At 39.7% G+C, this 13663-nt stretch overlaps 1 protein-coding gene across 6 annotated transcripts in view; it reads right to left on the reverse strand.

Annotated features, from left to right (window-relative positions):
- Window positions 1-13663, reverse strand: part of CARMIL1 (capping protein regulator and myosin 1 linker 1) — a 193922-nt gene that overhangs the window by 43870 nt on the left and 136389 nt on the right. For all 6 annotated transcript variants that reach the window (XM_051609134.1, XM_051609132.1, XM_051609133.1 and 3 more), the window contains 5 exons: window positions 12141-12239; window positions 9581-9709; window positions 9286-9417; window positions 3966-4141; window positions 1869-1956 (listed from right to left, as the gene is read on the reverse strand). In XM_051609134.1, the coding sequence (XP_051465094.1) occupies window positions 1869-1956; window positions 3966-4141; window positions 9286-9417; window positions 9581-9709; window positions 12141-12239 (624 nt within the window). The remainder of the gene's footprint in view (window positions 1-1868; window positions 1957-3965; window positions 4142-9285; window positions 9418-9580; window positions 9710-12140; window positions 12240-13663) is intronic.

A 13663-nucleotide genomic window follows, 5' to 3' on the forward strand; every position in this document is an offset into this window, starting at 1 on the left:
ACAACTTGAGAACTGTTACAGATTTATCTTTAATCACACTTAAATGGCTACAATAATCATCAACATCGTGTTGCTCAAGAGCTACTGTGTTAGAGCAACATCCATAGACATTTGTAGGTGGCTGAATTAGTAGTATGTGACAGTTCAATTTAAGGAGCTGGCATAGAACTGTATCAGTGCATTTAATCTTTGTTGTATTAAGAACTAGCTGCCAGCTCTCAGACTGCAGCTGTCAGCTGAAGATTAACACAGACAAATTAGAGGGGAGTTGCTCCAGCAGCATTTTTGACATCCATACTCTCCAATGTTTTCATCAGTGTTATACTATCTGAAATGATCTGCAGCTACCAGAAACACTGGAGAGTTAAACAGAGAAAGGGCCATGTTATTCATGCAGGCCAAAAGGGATCACAAAGTAAATCAACTCAAATCAAACATACAGACAACTTAGGAGCTAAGAGCCCTGCCTACTAGCAATGGACATAATCCTGAAAAGCAGCAAGTGACAAGCATCCAGAAGCCTTTGCTGGGATGGACATCTACCAAACCCAGTCCTGAAAATGAGCTACCATTCTTATCTCCTTGGATATATAAATACAAGGAGTAAAGAGTATCAGCAGAAAACCAATTTAACTCCTATATATGGTGTTGGTTAAAGCACTGAACTAGTCTGTCTGGTTCTGGGGACCTATAATTTTTAAAGAGGCTTTTAGAATGGAGGACTGTTACTGAAGTGACTCAAAGGCTGGAGAAAATGACTTACTGTTCAAGAGTCAGGAGAGGTCCAAGTTGTGCAATACCACTGGACAGAGACAGCCTGCTGCTGATGCCAGCTGAGCCTGCTCCAGGACCAACTGGAGCTAATTAACATGGCTAATCATACAGCAGGCCGACGCTGCTGCATAGCTCCGGAGACCAGAGGTTGAATCTTTACACAATGCTGCTCTGTACCATGAAGACACACCCTCAAATAATCCAGTCTCTTTAATTAATTATTTTTTTTTAAAGTGAAAAAAAAAGAAGATAAAAAAAAGCCATTTGTTTCCTGTGCATGAGGATTTTAACAGGGAGGAAACAAAGAGAAATATATATATATATACACACACACATATATATATATATATGGTTCTCCTATCTTGTGGGGAAAAGTATCTGAATAAACTCCTGACTGCAAGCTGCAGTTAAGAGAAATTTTGAACAGAAGAACAATTTCAATCGGGAGAATGACCACTCAAGTAGCTTCTTTAAAAAACAGTACTGAATTCTCCTCACAGAGGCTCATTGCATTAGAATTTTTTTTTTTTCCTGTAGATATACAGTTGTTTATTTCTTCTACACTTGGTGAAGCAAGTACCTTTACAATAAATAACTGTGCTTCCTGAAAGCTCAGCACCTGCAAATAACAAACTGTGTTTCCTTTCCTATATTTCTACTCCTGACTCTTCAAACTTGGTATCTATATTCTGAAGTAGCCTCAAAATGTATTCATTTAGTGAACGAGGTCTCAGAAGTCTCTCTTTATGGAACAAAATTTTACGTCTCAATCTCATGAGCAACCAAACCTTATCATCTGACCAGAAAGACTACTGGCACTGTCACTTCCTGATGGCGTTTTTAGTTTTAGATCTGGTAGTAGCGCAAAAGAAAATTAGACAAATGTATAAAGGAGCCTCTTCAGAGGCTGTATCCTCCTTAAAGCGAAGAGGCAAGAGTGCCATGATCATATTCCAAATTATGTCAGTGATACCAATGAAAATAAGATAAATTTCAATAAAGAGCTGTTCTAGGGCAAAACTGAGTAAGTTGTGAATGTAACGGCATTGCTAAGATACTCGGCATATTCAGGTATCAACCATGCAAATACTCACAAGTTTGTGATGGCAGTGGGAAAGTGCATCCAGGATTTCATCTACAACTCGATCAGACAAGAAAGAAGCCACTGTCAGCTCCACTTCACTGTGTGAGGATTAAAAACAAGACGGAGAAAATTTTAATTCACGCAGGAGAATTTTGTCTTTACTAAACGTTCAACAGTGCAACGATTATCCACGGTGCTGTCACTTTGTTTAAAATAAAACATTAGAGGTGTCAGGATACATGACTGCAGGTTTCAGAAATAAACTCATGAATCACACAATAAACACAAGAGCCTCTGTACCATATTTAACGTGCTTCTAACATTTTTCTAAGAGCTGAAATGAAAACATCTGGTTAAGAGAGCTAAATAGAAACCACATGTGAAACTCAGTAAGGAACACTTTGCCACTGGAGTCAGAGAAACTCAAAGCTCAGATGAATGGGATTAGGACAGTGCTGCCTGTTTAACACTCCTATACTGAACAACTACAAGCCACTGATTTCCTCAATTCTGTTTTTATTTGTCTGCCAGCTGAAGGGCAACTGTCCCACGTTCCTTCTTCAGACTTTGCCATCAAAACTTTGCTTCCTTGTTTTGCTATAGGTAACCACTTTCTGTCTCAACAACCTGATGTCAGCCATTCCCATTTACACAGATGTACGTAGAATACCAATACACCCCGTACACTGTACTGAGGTTTCACAGGTGACTTCCTATCATGGAAATGTGTACCTTGAATTGCACCATGGGGCCCGTCTTTGGCCACAGTACAAAAGCCTCGGGCTGGGGAGGGCAGCTGGTTTGCAGCTGACAAGCTCAGAAGCCTGAGCTGCAGCCGAAAGCTCCCTCTCTCCTGCCTCTACAGTTTCAAGGCCAACCACTTCAATTGACATTTGCCAGCAAGTAACATGAGTTTATTTTAGGGTTTTTATGTGTGGACTACATTGCACTTGAGCTATTTTTAACTGGAGCTAGCCCTACTGCCGCAGGAAGCCTGGGGGAAAAGGTAAAAAACTCCTTGGAAAGGCAATGCAATTCATAGGCAGGCAGAACGGTGGCCAAGCCATAGCGGGAAGAGAATGAAGTGAAGGGGCTTCCCTCAGTTACCCACATATTAATTGAAAAGGAGGGTGACAGTGTGGCACCATCACCCCATTGACAATTGCAGCTTCTACAGGTGGAAAGGGCACTATTATTGTCTCAGGGTAAGGATTTGTTTGATAGGACTGAAGTGAAGAAAATTCATTCCCCGAACCATTTTAAACGCTCTGAAAGCATAGCTAAACTCTTTAAAAGCTTTACCTGCTGCTTTTGCTGCACTCTGCAAAAATTATTTCTAAGTCTTACTGTTTTCTTCTTCAGCAAAGATATTAACATCATAATGCAAAATTACCTGCTTTTCCATCAAGCAAAAAGGATTCCTTAGCCAAATGATGGCAACTGCAAAGGTTTAAGTACAGGTCAACCACATCATATTGCATAACTACATTCTCTGGTATATATTTAATATGAAAAAAAGAGGCAGTAAAAGCTCTTCCCATGCCCAGCCCCCTTTTTTATTTTGACTGAACTATAGGTTGTTTAGGGTAACTGTTTCTGCTCCAGCCTTGTGATTTTAATATCCAAGTTTCCATTTTTTAAGTATGTCTGTCTGCTGTGCACAACTCCCACATAAACAAAAAGGTTTAAGCTACAGGACAAGACCAACTGCAGCAACAGATAAAGCACTGTTAACAGTGAAGGCAAGTAAGTGCAATCTTCTTCTATTACAGTAATTCAATATTATCTGAGATCAACAGATCAAAACATTAATAGATGAAAAAATGCAACCATCATAAAAATATTGTACATCATAAATCAAAACTCTTACCAAATAAAACAGAAACGCATGCAACAGGTTAACATACCTGAAGATTCAAAATATTTTAATCTTCTGAACTAGGTTCACCAGACTTGTAGGACAATTTCCTGCTCTCTGGATGCCTTAATATGGTTTCTTATGAGTCACAAAAGCATTCCAAAAGTTTTCTACTACATAAACACACGTACACACTACCCAAAATCCAAACTCTATAACCAATCCTGTTAGATTAATCTTTTGAAGTACCTAATTTTATTGAGGATATCAATTCCAGATTGCTCCAAGAGGACATTTTTCACAAAAGTGCGTGGGATGGAAATTTTCTCAGTGCTAGCCTCAATCAGATCTTCACGGATGCGAGCTTTCTTCATTACATTTGGGCAAAGGTTTTCTGCTGCGTCCACCATAGATTCCAGCAGTGTCTGCAGCACAGTAAGCAAAAGCTAATATCAGACACTGAGCTTTTCATTACCTGGAAGATCACAGCATTATTCTGGTAGGTAGCACTATGGCACATTTAGACTTGTAATTTTTACAATGTTTCTTCCTAATTTCCAATTCTTCTTGCAATCTAGATGCAATATAAAAGGCATTTTACAAAACAAAAGCTAAGGTGGAACAACAGATTTTAAACGACCCACAATTGTACCCTGTTCACCTTTTCAAAGATGAAACTTTTACATCTCTGTGTGTTTAACAGTCAGAACAATATATTACCTTCTCTTGTGCACCCACCACTGCTGCCCCTACATGTGGCAGAAATGGATGCTCCTGCTGCAGCTGTCTGTGCTCTAAACTGTGCCCTGAATCAGCAATTTTTATCACTGCCTCAGACCTGCCAATTTGTAAAACATCAGTATATCAAAGAACCACAAAGTAGTCAGGGCTGGAAGAGACTTCTGAAGATCATCTAGTCCAAACTAGGTCACCTACAACAGATCACATAGGAATGTGTCCAAACAGGTTTTGAATGTCTCTAGAGAAGGAGACTCCACAACCTCTCTGGGCAGCCTGTTCCAGTGCTGTTACCCTCACAGTAAAGAAGTTTTTCCTTATGTTTAACTTGACCCTCCTATGCTCCAGCTTCTGCCCATTGCCCCTCATCCTGTCATTGGACACTGCAGAGTAGACCAATGCTCCTGAACACCCCCTTTAGATATTTATAGGTGTTTATGAGATCCCCCCTCAGCCTTCTCTTCTCCAGGCTAAACAGACCCAGCTCTCTCAGCCTCTCCTCATGAAGTGGATGCTCCACTCCTCTATCTTTGTGGCCCCGTGCTGGACTCTTTCCAGTAGTTCCTTAACCTTTATGAACTGAGGAGCCCAGAACTGGATGTAATACTCCAGATGCAGCCTCACCAGGGCAGGATGGAGGGGGAGGATAACTGCCCCTGACCTACTGGCTACACTCTTCTTAATGCACCCCACAATGGCATTGGCCTTCTTGGCCACAAGGGCACATTGCTAACTGTGGTAGGACCACAGAAGTTATAAAGCAATCAGCTGTTCCTCTGGAACACTAAATTTTAAATTCATACTGGTTTACCTATATGCTGTTATGTACCCTGTGTACAGTAAAACAAATGTATTTATAAACAAAAAGTGGCTTTTCCTGATCATACTAAAAAATGTTCTTTTTTTCAAATTCTCTCCTATATCCACCTTACTCTATCTCCCATCCCAGCAACTCAGAAAATCTATTTTACGAATGTTCAGAAGGCTGTTCAACCACCAGTTAATTTCCCATCAAACAACTTGTTCCAGAGATTGCAAGAGGTCAAGGCTCATCAATACAGGATCTGAAAGAAAACCCTCTATGTCCATTCCCAGCATAAAATACTTTTAAAAGAGCAGTAAGAAGATGGATCTCTCCAAGAGCAGGACCTTCTGAATGCTGAGGCTGTCCCACTGCTGCACTGCAGTGACCACGGGGTCTCCTCAGGCTACAGTGCTTCCAAGGTAGCAGCAAGTACAAAGGCACTGTCCTTGGTTCATGCTTTAGTGTATGTGCAAGGCCCTTTTCCCCCAATTTCGAATCCTCTAAGCAAGTTGGGCAGAGTCCAGTTTACTAAAATGGGCCAAGTAGTCTTCAATAAGACTGAAGTTTAAAAACCAAACAGAAAAACATACTTAAAAAAAATATATAAATAAAATAACAGTTTCATTAAGCCTAGCTCTAACCTAGGTGCTTTCAAATTGTATGAAAATAATAAACTGCATCCCTTGAAAGATCTACCGATTTCCTTTTTCTTCTCAAGCTCACTCCACAGTTAATTGACCTCAGATTGAACTCCATCTTATCAGACCCTTTTTCTCTTTGCATAGCCCTAGCATAACTGCCATTTTTTCTATGTAGACACTGAGTAAGAAACAAAAATACCATTACTGACTGCATAATAATTTTAATGATTTAAAGCAGCATCTTTGAGCCTTTAGCTCTTAACTGCCTGATTTTTAAGTGTAGATTCATGAGGACAACACAGCAGCATGAAGCAGCCAGCACATATAGTCTGATGTTCACAACATTTGATTTACAGGGGACAAATGCCATATTATAGTTTATATATATATATAGCTAATATGGAGCTTGTTTCTGGGTTACCAAGCTCTCTGTACTTTAAGGACTCCTACTGCACTCCAGCCTGCAACCCCCAAGCAGGTTTTGGGGCTGTAACGCTAACAAAGAGCCGGCTTTTCAAGCCCCTGTGGCCATATCCACATGCAGGATGAAAAACTTCAATGCTAAACTAAGCCAGGTAAACTACTAATGAGAATTGCACACATCCATTTTTTTTCTTATGGCATTGATTACCTGGTGCCACTATGTAGTCTACCTTGACAGATCACACTCGGCCTGCCAAGAGTTACTGATGGCTCACAATCACAAAAATTATATAGACTTGCTATGTTGAATTACAGTTGCAATCTATGTGTGGTCTTTCAAAACAGGTCATGTAAAGAAACACTGCTTGAAGGTGCCAGTGAGAAGCAGGAGAAAGACTAAAGACGTTACCTGATAACTTCAAAATTATTTTTTACACAAAATGCTCAGAGAATGAACAACTGAAAATTTAGTGTTTGGATCTCCTCTTTAAGTGCACAACTGAATAGAATTTTTTCAGTGGTGGATTTTGACTGTTGATTTCACAACTTATACCTACAGAAACCTTGCCCCACCCACTACTTCCATCTCTAAACTTTTCAGTGATAGAAACTCACAGCTAACAGTATTAACTGTGGAGGGGGAAACATTTTAATCACAAGACCACAAGTGCCAGTCAGCAGGCATGCAGAAAGAAGAGAACTGTGTCCTGCCCACAATTAATTACTCTTGACATCCAAGAGAAAGATACAGTGAGTAAAAGGACTGGGGAATGACAACATCTAAAGAAAAAACTGAATGGGTGATGAAGGCAACAAACCCTTTACACTTGGACAGAATTTAGGAGGAATAGTTCAAGCACTCTTATCCTTACAAAACAAATCTTCTCTTGTCTAAGCACCATTTGTTCTTGCCTACAGTTTTCCCCTGGGCCCTTGCCAACCGAATAAAGCATCCCTGGGTTCTGTGTGTCCACAGTGACACTAGCAGGAGAAGAGAAATCCAAGACCCTCGCTATAATTTCTCCTTTGGCCAACCTGAATCCCTCCTGAAAGTAGCTTTTCCTTATTCTAACTTCTTCCTTATCTCCTCTTCCTTTACTTGAGGTTAAAGAAACCAAACCCATAAATCTCTTATTTACCTGAACAGCATTCATTGACTTTACCCAATTTCCAATCACTCCTTTCCAGAATCCCCACAATTACAAAAAGAACTTTACTTCTGTGAGCTCCCTTAACTATCTTCACAAACTGCATGTGATATTTTGAATTAACCTAAATAACTGGGGGAAAAAAAATCCTAATCCATTCTCAACATTCCTCCTCCACACAAAGTATACCACCATAGAACTTACCAGAAAACCTTACAGACTTGAGTGTAAAATTAATACAAATGAGTATAACAATATAAAAAGAGCATTATGACTTCATAGTTTATTGTAAGGCACTTTAACACCACATAAAAAGTGAATGTAACAGTTAGAATGGTTGAGCTAAAATACCTTTTGCTGTAAATGTGTAAAAGCATAAATGGAAGAGCCAGTAACTCAATCTTGTGCCAGTAGCTGAAAATTACATTCCAAATGCAGAAGAGGCTTTTCCTCCCCAGCCTTCTGTGAGACTCCCCAAAATGCACAACTTGATCAGAAGGCTGGATCACCTCTCCTAAGCTGGGGTTGTTCAGTCTGGAGAAGAGAAGGCTCCAGGGAGACCTTATAGTGGCTCGCTCCCTGGAAGTGTTCAAGGCCAGACTGGATGGGGCTCTGAGCAACCTGGTCTAGTGGGAGGTGTCCCTGCCCATGCAGGGGGTTGGATCTAGATGATCTCAAAGGTCCCTTCCAATCCAAACCATTCTGTGATTCTGTCATTTAAGTGCATGAGCCCTGCATGAAGGGCTGAACTGACTATTCCTATCCTAGAACCTCCTAGAAGGGAAGAATCTTGTGAACAAATCACTTTCACATCTGCAGAAGTTTAAAAAAAAGCTATAAACAACCTTCACCTATTTCTTATAACTGAGAAAGGGAGGAAAATACTAAAAATTCAGCACCATTTTCCTCCTTATTAACTTTTTAATTTTGAAAAAAGTAATTATTAATGTGATGTGGTGTTATTATTGTTGTTCATTATATTCCCTTTGACTAAAGCATTTTCATGTTGTTTCAACTGGAAGTTCAACCTTCACTTTCAGATTCTTTGATAATATTGCAAAGCACAGGCAAGTTAGCTTAGTAGCTTCCATACAGATCCAAACAGTTGCTAAAAGTTTCTCCACCTTGACTTCTTCCTGGACTGATAGCTTTGCATGTGCTTTATGGATGACTCTTCCTTGTTTATTATACAGCAAGACCATAAAACTGTAGAATGATTTGAATTGCAAGGGACCTTAAAGATCATCTAGTTGCAACCCCCTGCATGGGCAGAGACACAGGCATAAGTTTCTAAGGAAGAGTTGGCTAAACACACAGGTGAGAATCTTTACAGTTCAATTATGCCTATTTCAAGAACTGAGGTTTGAGAGACAACTTGTGAAAAGATGCCTGTATAATTCTTGGGACACTCAGTTCATACAACTAATCCAAACCAAACAGTCAGAGAGGAAATTCTGTACCAGTTTCAAAAGTGGTCCCTGGGAAAAAAAAAAAATTCTGAAATGGAGTATGCAGAAAAGGAGCTTTCACTCCAGTGGGATACCTTAACTAGTGAGTACTTTTCTTCAAGGCATGAGACTTTTTACGGTGCTTCAGAGATGCCTTTATTGTTTTTATTCCCAGCAGGCAAGTATCCAAATAATAAGGCACAAAGTTGTAAGAACAAATAATGAAAAGTTAGCTTATGTACAAACATACTGAAAAGTAAAAAAATGAAAGAAAAAAAGATTGTGGCACATTTGCATTTAGCAACAGGAGATACCAGATTTAGCTATTTCTGCATGTGAGAGATAGTAACACATCTATCCACAGACCTTGAGTTGCTTATCCACAACCCTTGTGACTTCTCCAGCCATGGACTCAAGTGTCTCTTGGATTGGATTGGAGAGTGAGCCATTTGCTCCTGCCCAAGAAACTCCACCGAGGTGATACAGATTTGGTAAAAGCTGTAAGACAGAGAGAGTATCTTCAGAAGGTAGGCCTCTCACTAGGTAGGCCTTAAAATCTGGACAAATCTCTCTGCTAAAGAGATTTTCTCCCAAAAAGAGAAAAGCTGCAAGCACACGCTGAACTGCTTTCAGTATTACCAGTCTGCTGGGAAAGGCTTACTGTTTTGGAGTTCTTGGCATCCTGCATAAGCCGTTCTGCAGATTTGACATCCTCCTGTACAGCCTCCACACCACAGTTTCTTAAAGAGTTGAGATGATCTTGCACTTTTACACATATTCTGTCAATCATCTACTTGAACAAAAGAAACAGAAATGATAAAACATCAGAATATTGGTCAAACACAAACTTAATTAATTGCAAGTAGCAAATCAATAGTAGCATGATGAGATTTGTTGTGAAAATATAATGCTTTGGAAATGCATGATCAGAGCTTGGAGGTATAGCACTGCTACTGAAGGAAAGCATTCTATTTTATAAAGACAAACCTAAACATGGAGGGGAAAAAAAAAACAAGCAAAACCAAAAAAACTAAACTAAACAGTTTACCATTAAAAAAATAAAGGCTTTGGCACATTTTCCCCAAAGCTACCTCCAGGATAACTGTAAATCACCAACAAGTTTTCCAGTTCAAGTGCTGTTCTGGTTTTTGGGGCAAGTTTAATGCTGAAAATGTTCTCAATATATCTAACACTTAGCTCCAAAGGTCCCTGAATTGTTAAGAAGCTCAGTTAAAGAAAGCTCTGTCACTTTCTTTCAACAAACACCAACAGATTTCTCCCTTCTAAGCAAAATGCAATCACACATGCTTCTGGGGTATTCTTTCGAAATGTAAATATTCCTAGTTCCAAGGGAACTATAACTCCCAAAGCAGAAATTTCCATCAGATGTTTCACAGTGGGATGAATTGAACTTAATTTGTATCTGCAACACAATTCATTCAACATGCTGCAGACATAAGGCAGGTGGTAGATCTGTATCCTTACAAGACAAAGATCTCCTGACATACCATCAGTTTGGATTAAGATATATGGGGTAGGGAGTTAAAAGTCTTCATCAGCCCATATAGAATTCATTAGATCTGGCTATTTGACATTTTGAAGAAACATCTGAGTGCATGTGTCATAATCATATAAAGCCTAGAGTTCTAGCATCTTATATCATTAGCAACAAGAACTGAAATAATTTCACAGCATGCTCTTTTTCTGCTCCACATGACTCTTTCTCTTCAAAGGGTTTTCTGTAAGTACAAAAAGCTAATTAATTATTAGACAGTAGAAAGTCTCATTGGGACATCTGGACTGAAAAAAAAAAAAAAATTAAACTCTGGGAATAAAAATGCAATTCCACCATCCTAAACAGAAAATCTCTTCCAGCTCTCTTTTAAAACTGTTTTTAAAATCCATCCTCATTGGTTACAATTTTTATACAGAAATGAGTAATTTTACTCTATTTTTAAAACAACAATAAATTACATTTACTGAAACCTGATGTGTGTGCTTGTTAGAGAAATGCACAGCTAAAGCCATTAACCTATAAAATTATCTAAACTTCACTCACACAGAGATTACTAATGTGGAAAAAAGGTAGAATTGGAACAGATATATTCCTAAAATAAAGTGATGCTGCTTTTGCGGCTTTTAGCGCCAATACATCTCCACGTACCATTTTCTCTGTCAAGAGATTAGAGTATCATTTCAGGTTCTAGTAATAAAACTCTGTCCTATTACATTTTAGTAACACAGGCAGAAAAGGCCATTTTAAATTAAGATTCACAAGAAAAAATTATAATGCAGAGAAGAAAGAGAAATTTCATAGACTCAGCTGAAGAGCAAAACAGATACTCCTTGCCTGTTTGCTGGTGTCTCCCATTTGCATGGGAACACAACTGGTGCAAACAAACATGGAAGTAAATTAAAAGCAAAGGCCATGATGAGTTGCTTACACCACAGAAGCAAGGTGGTGTAATGGAGCTGAAAGCAGCCTGAAGGGCACTGGCAAGAAATGCATTAGAATACAGAGAATGGGGAGCTACCACAGAAACTGCTTGTAGTCCTCTCAAGAGAAAGGAAAAAAAAAAAACCAACAACCAAACAACACATTGCATTTAGGAAACCTGGCAGTGGTTGACAAAACAAAAAAAGTTTCCCTCTTTCAAGCAATATTTTGGGGTTGTGTTAGACAGGACAACTTTTCAGCTGTCCATACTATAAAGTGAAAGGAAGACTTCAACCTTCCTTTGTTCCCTCCCTCTAAGTAAACATTCCTGTGATCCCCCCACAGTTCTGGAGGGGTAAGGTGTATGATGACTTGCTCCCTAAGGCTACTACCTCATGTGTTACCTAAGGGCATGTTTACACAGTTGCTCATTGCTGGGCAGAGAGACTGGAACTGACTCAGACACCAGAATTGGCACAGCCTTATGATCATGCTTGTCACACTGATGAAAGCCTGCTGAAAAGTCAGACTCCTGAGCATGAATGAACTACACCGGTCCTGGTTCCAGCAGTTCACTCAGAAATAGCTTAGGTCTTTCTCTACACAGTAGTACTATACATAAGAGCTCCCTCTCACAAAAGCTTGTTTCCCTTCCAAAAATACGATCATAGTGAAGTATCACCCATAAGACACATCTCCCTTTAAACTACTCTTGACAGAATGAGAGTTCTCCCCAGGGAGACTTTAGATGCCAAGGAAGTATCAGTAAGGAACAAGTTCTCACCTGCTGAGTGGTACTAGTGACAATGCCTTGCTGCAGCCGGTACGCTTGCTCCTGTAGGTATTTCCTGGTCTCGTGATTACGAAGCAAGTAGTTTTCTATCTAAAAAAGAAAGCCAGATTAGGAGACTGATTTGACTCTCCACATAGTAATTGGCTTTCAATTTTGCTGCTCTATCAGAAATGGAGACTGACAGGAAAAACTGCCTAAGCACTTGTTATCTGTAAATGTTATTCTGAGTGTCTTGATGCTTAATAATCACATTGGCCAATATTAATTCACTGACTGACTGGTGAAACATCATTAAACACTGTGCTTTTGACAGTGTTTTCTGAATTAGTCTTCTGTTTCGAACAATTAAGCAAGTTATGCTGACACAGGAGCAGATCCATATTTGAGAAATATTTAAAGGGACTCTATATATAAAGTGCTGTAGAGACCATGATGACACAGGCTAGTTGATTCACTACTTTTAGATCCATTCAACCTGCTACAAAGACACAGATTTAAATAGCAGTATGGTCTGGAGAGAAGGTAAAATATCTCAAAGTGCTTAGTTGATACAGGAGCAATACAGCTCAAAAGTTACTTAAAGCTAAGCAGTACATAAGTGCTCTTCAAAGACAAGTGGTTCCTACCCACAGCTGCTGGTCACAGCCCACCACCACTGTCACCAGCAATTAATACCTACCACCAGCCCGCTTAATGGCACATAGAGTGACCCCCTAACCTGCCTCTATCAAACTTAGTCAAGTAAAAAAACCCTACTAGTAAACTATTCAAGGTTCATCAAAGGTGACGGATCCAGTCTGAAAGGGAAAAAGGGGAAAGGGATGGGTGGAGTGGCCAGCAGGTTGTGAGGCAGAGACTAATAGGGACTGATGTCACCTCTAAACCTGCATCAGCCACAAGAACTGGAACAGTCTGACCACGCCACACAGGAGCACAGGGTGTATCCTGTTTGCCCACACTGTAAGTAAAGCGTGTTGCAGGGATACCAGAGCTCGGGAGGTTAGCTACTGTGTCCATCTGGTGCTGGACCAGGGCCAGGAGCACTCTCACTGTCCTCAAGCTCTGGTGTGCTGAAGCTTGTGGACCCTCCTGAGATGTCAATGAGTCGGTTCAGGTGTCCCTGCACCGGGCATGACACAGTCTGTGCGGGCAGGCATTTCTGCATGCATGGAATTAGCTGTGTTTCCAGCACTTCCTCAGAGACTATTACCTTTTATCCTTTTTTTCTTTTTTCTTTTTTTTTTTTTTAAAGAGAACTTCCTCATGTCATGTAAAGAAAGCCTGAACCACACAAGTTAAAACAAACTTAGGGCCAGTTTTAAACAGCTTCAAAATGAATAAAAGAAAATGCTGTTTGTACCTAATGCCTAATTAATACATAGAATTTAAATCTCTGTAGCAAGTAGCTTCATGGTATTTTTTTCAGAGAGGCATCTATCATTCTAGATATGAGCCTATCTACCTCATATTAAATGAGAAATAAGAAATATGTCCATTCCACATCATTCAAAGTT

This window comes from Apus apus, chromosome 2, assembly GCF_020740795.1.
Source record: "Apus apus isolate bApuApu2 chromosome 2, bApuApu2.pri.cur, whole genome shotgun sequence".
NCBI classification, from domain to species: Eukaryota; Metazoa; Chordata; class Aves; order Apodiformes; family Apodidae; genus Apus; species Apus apus.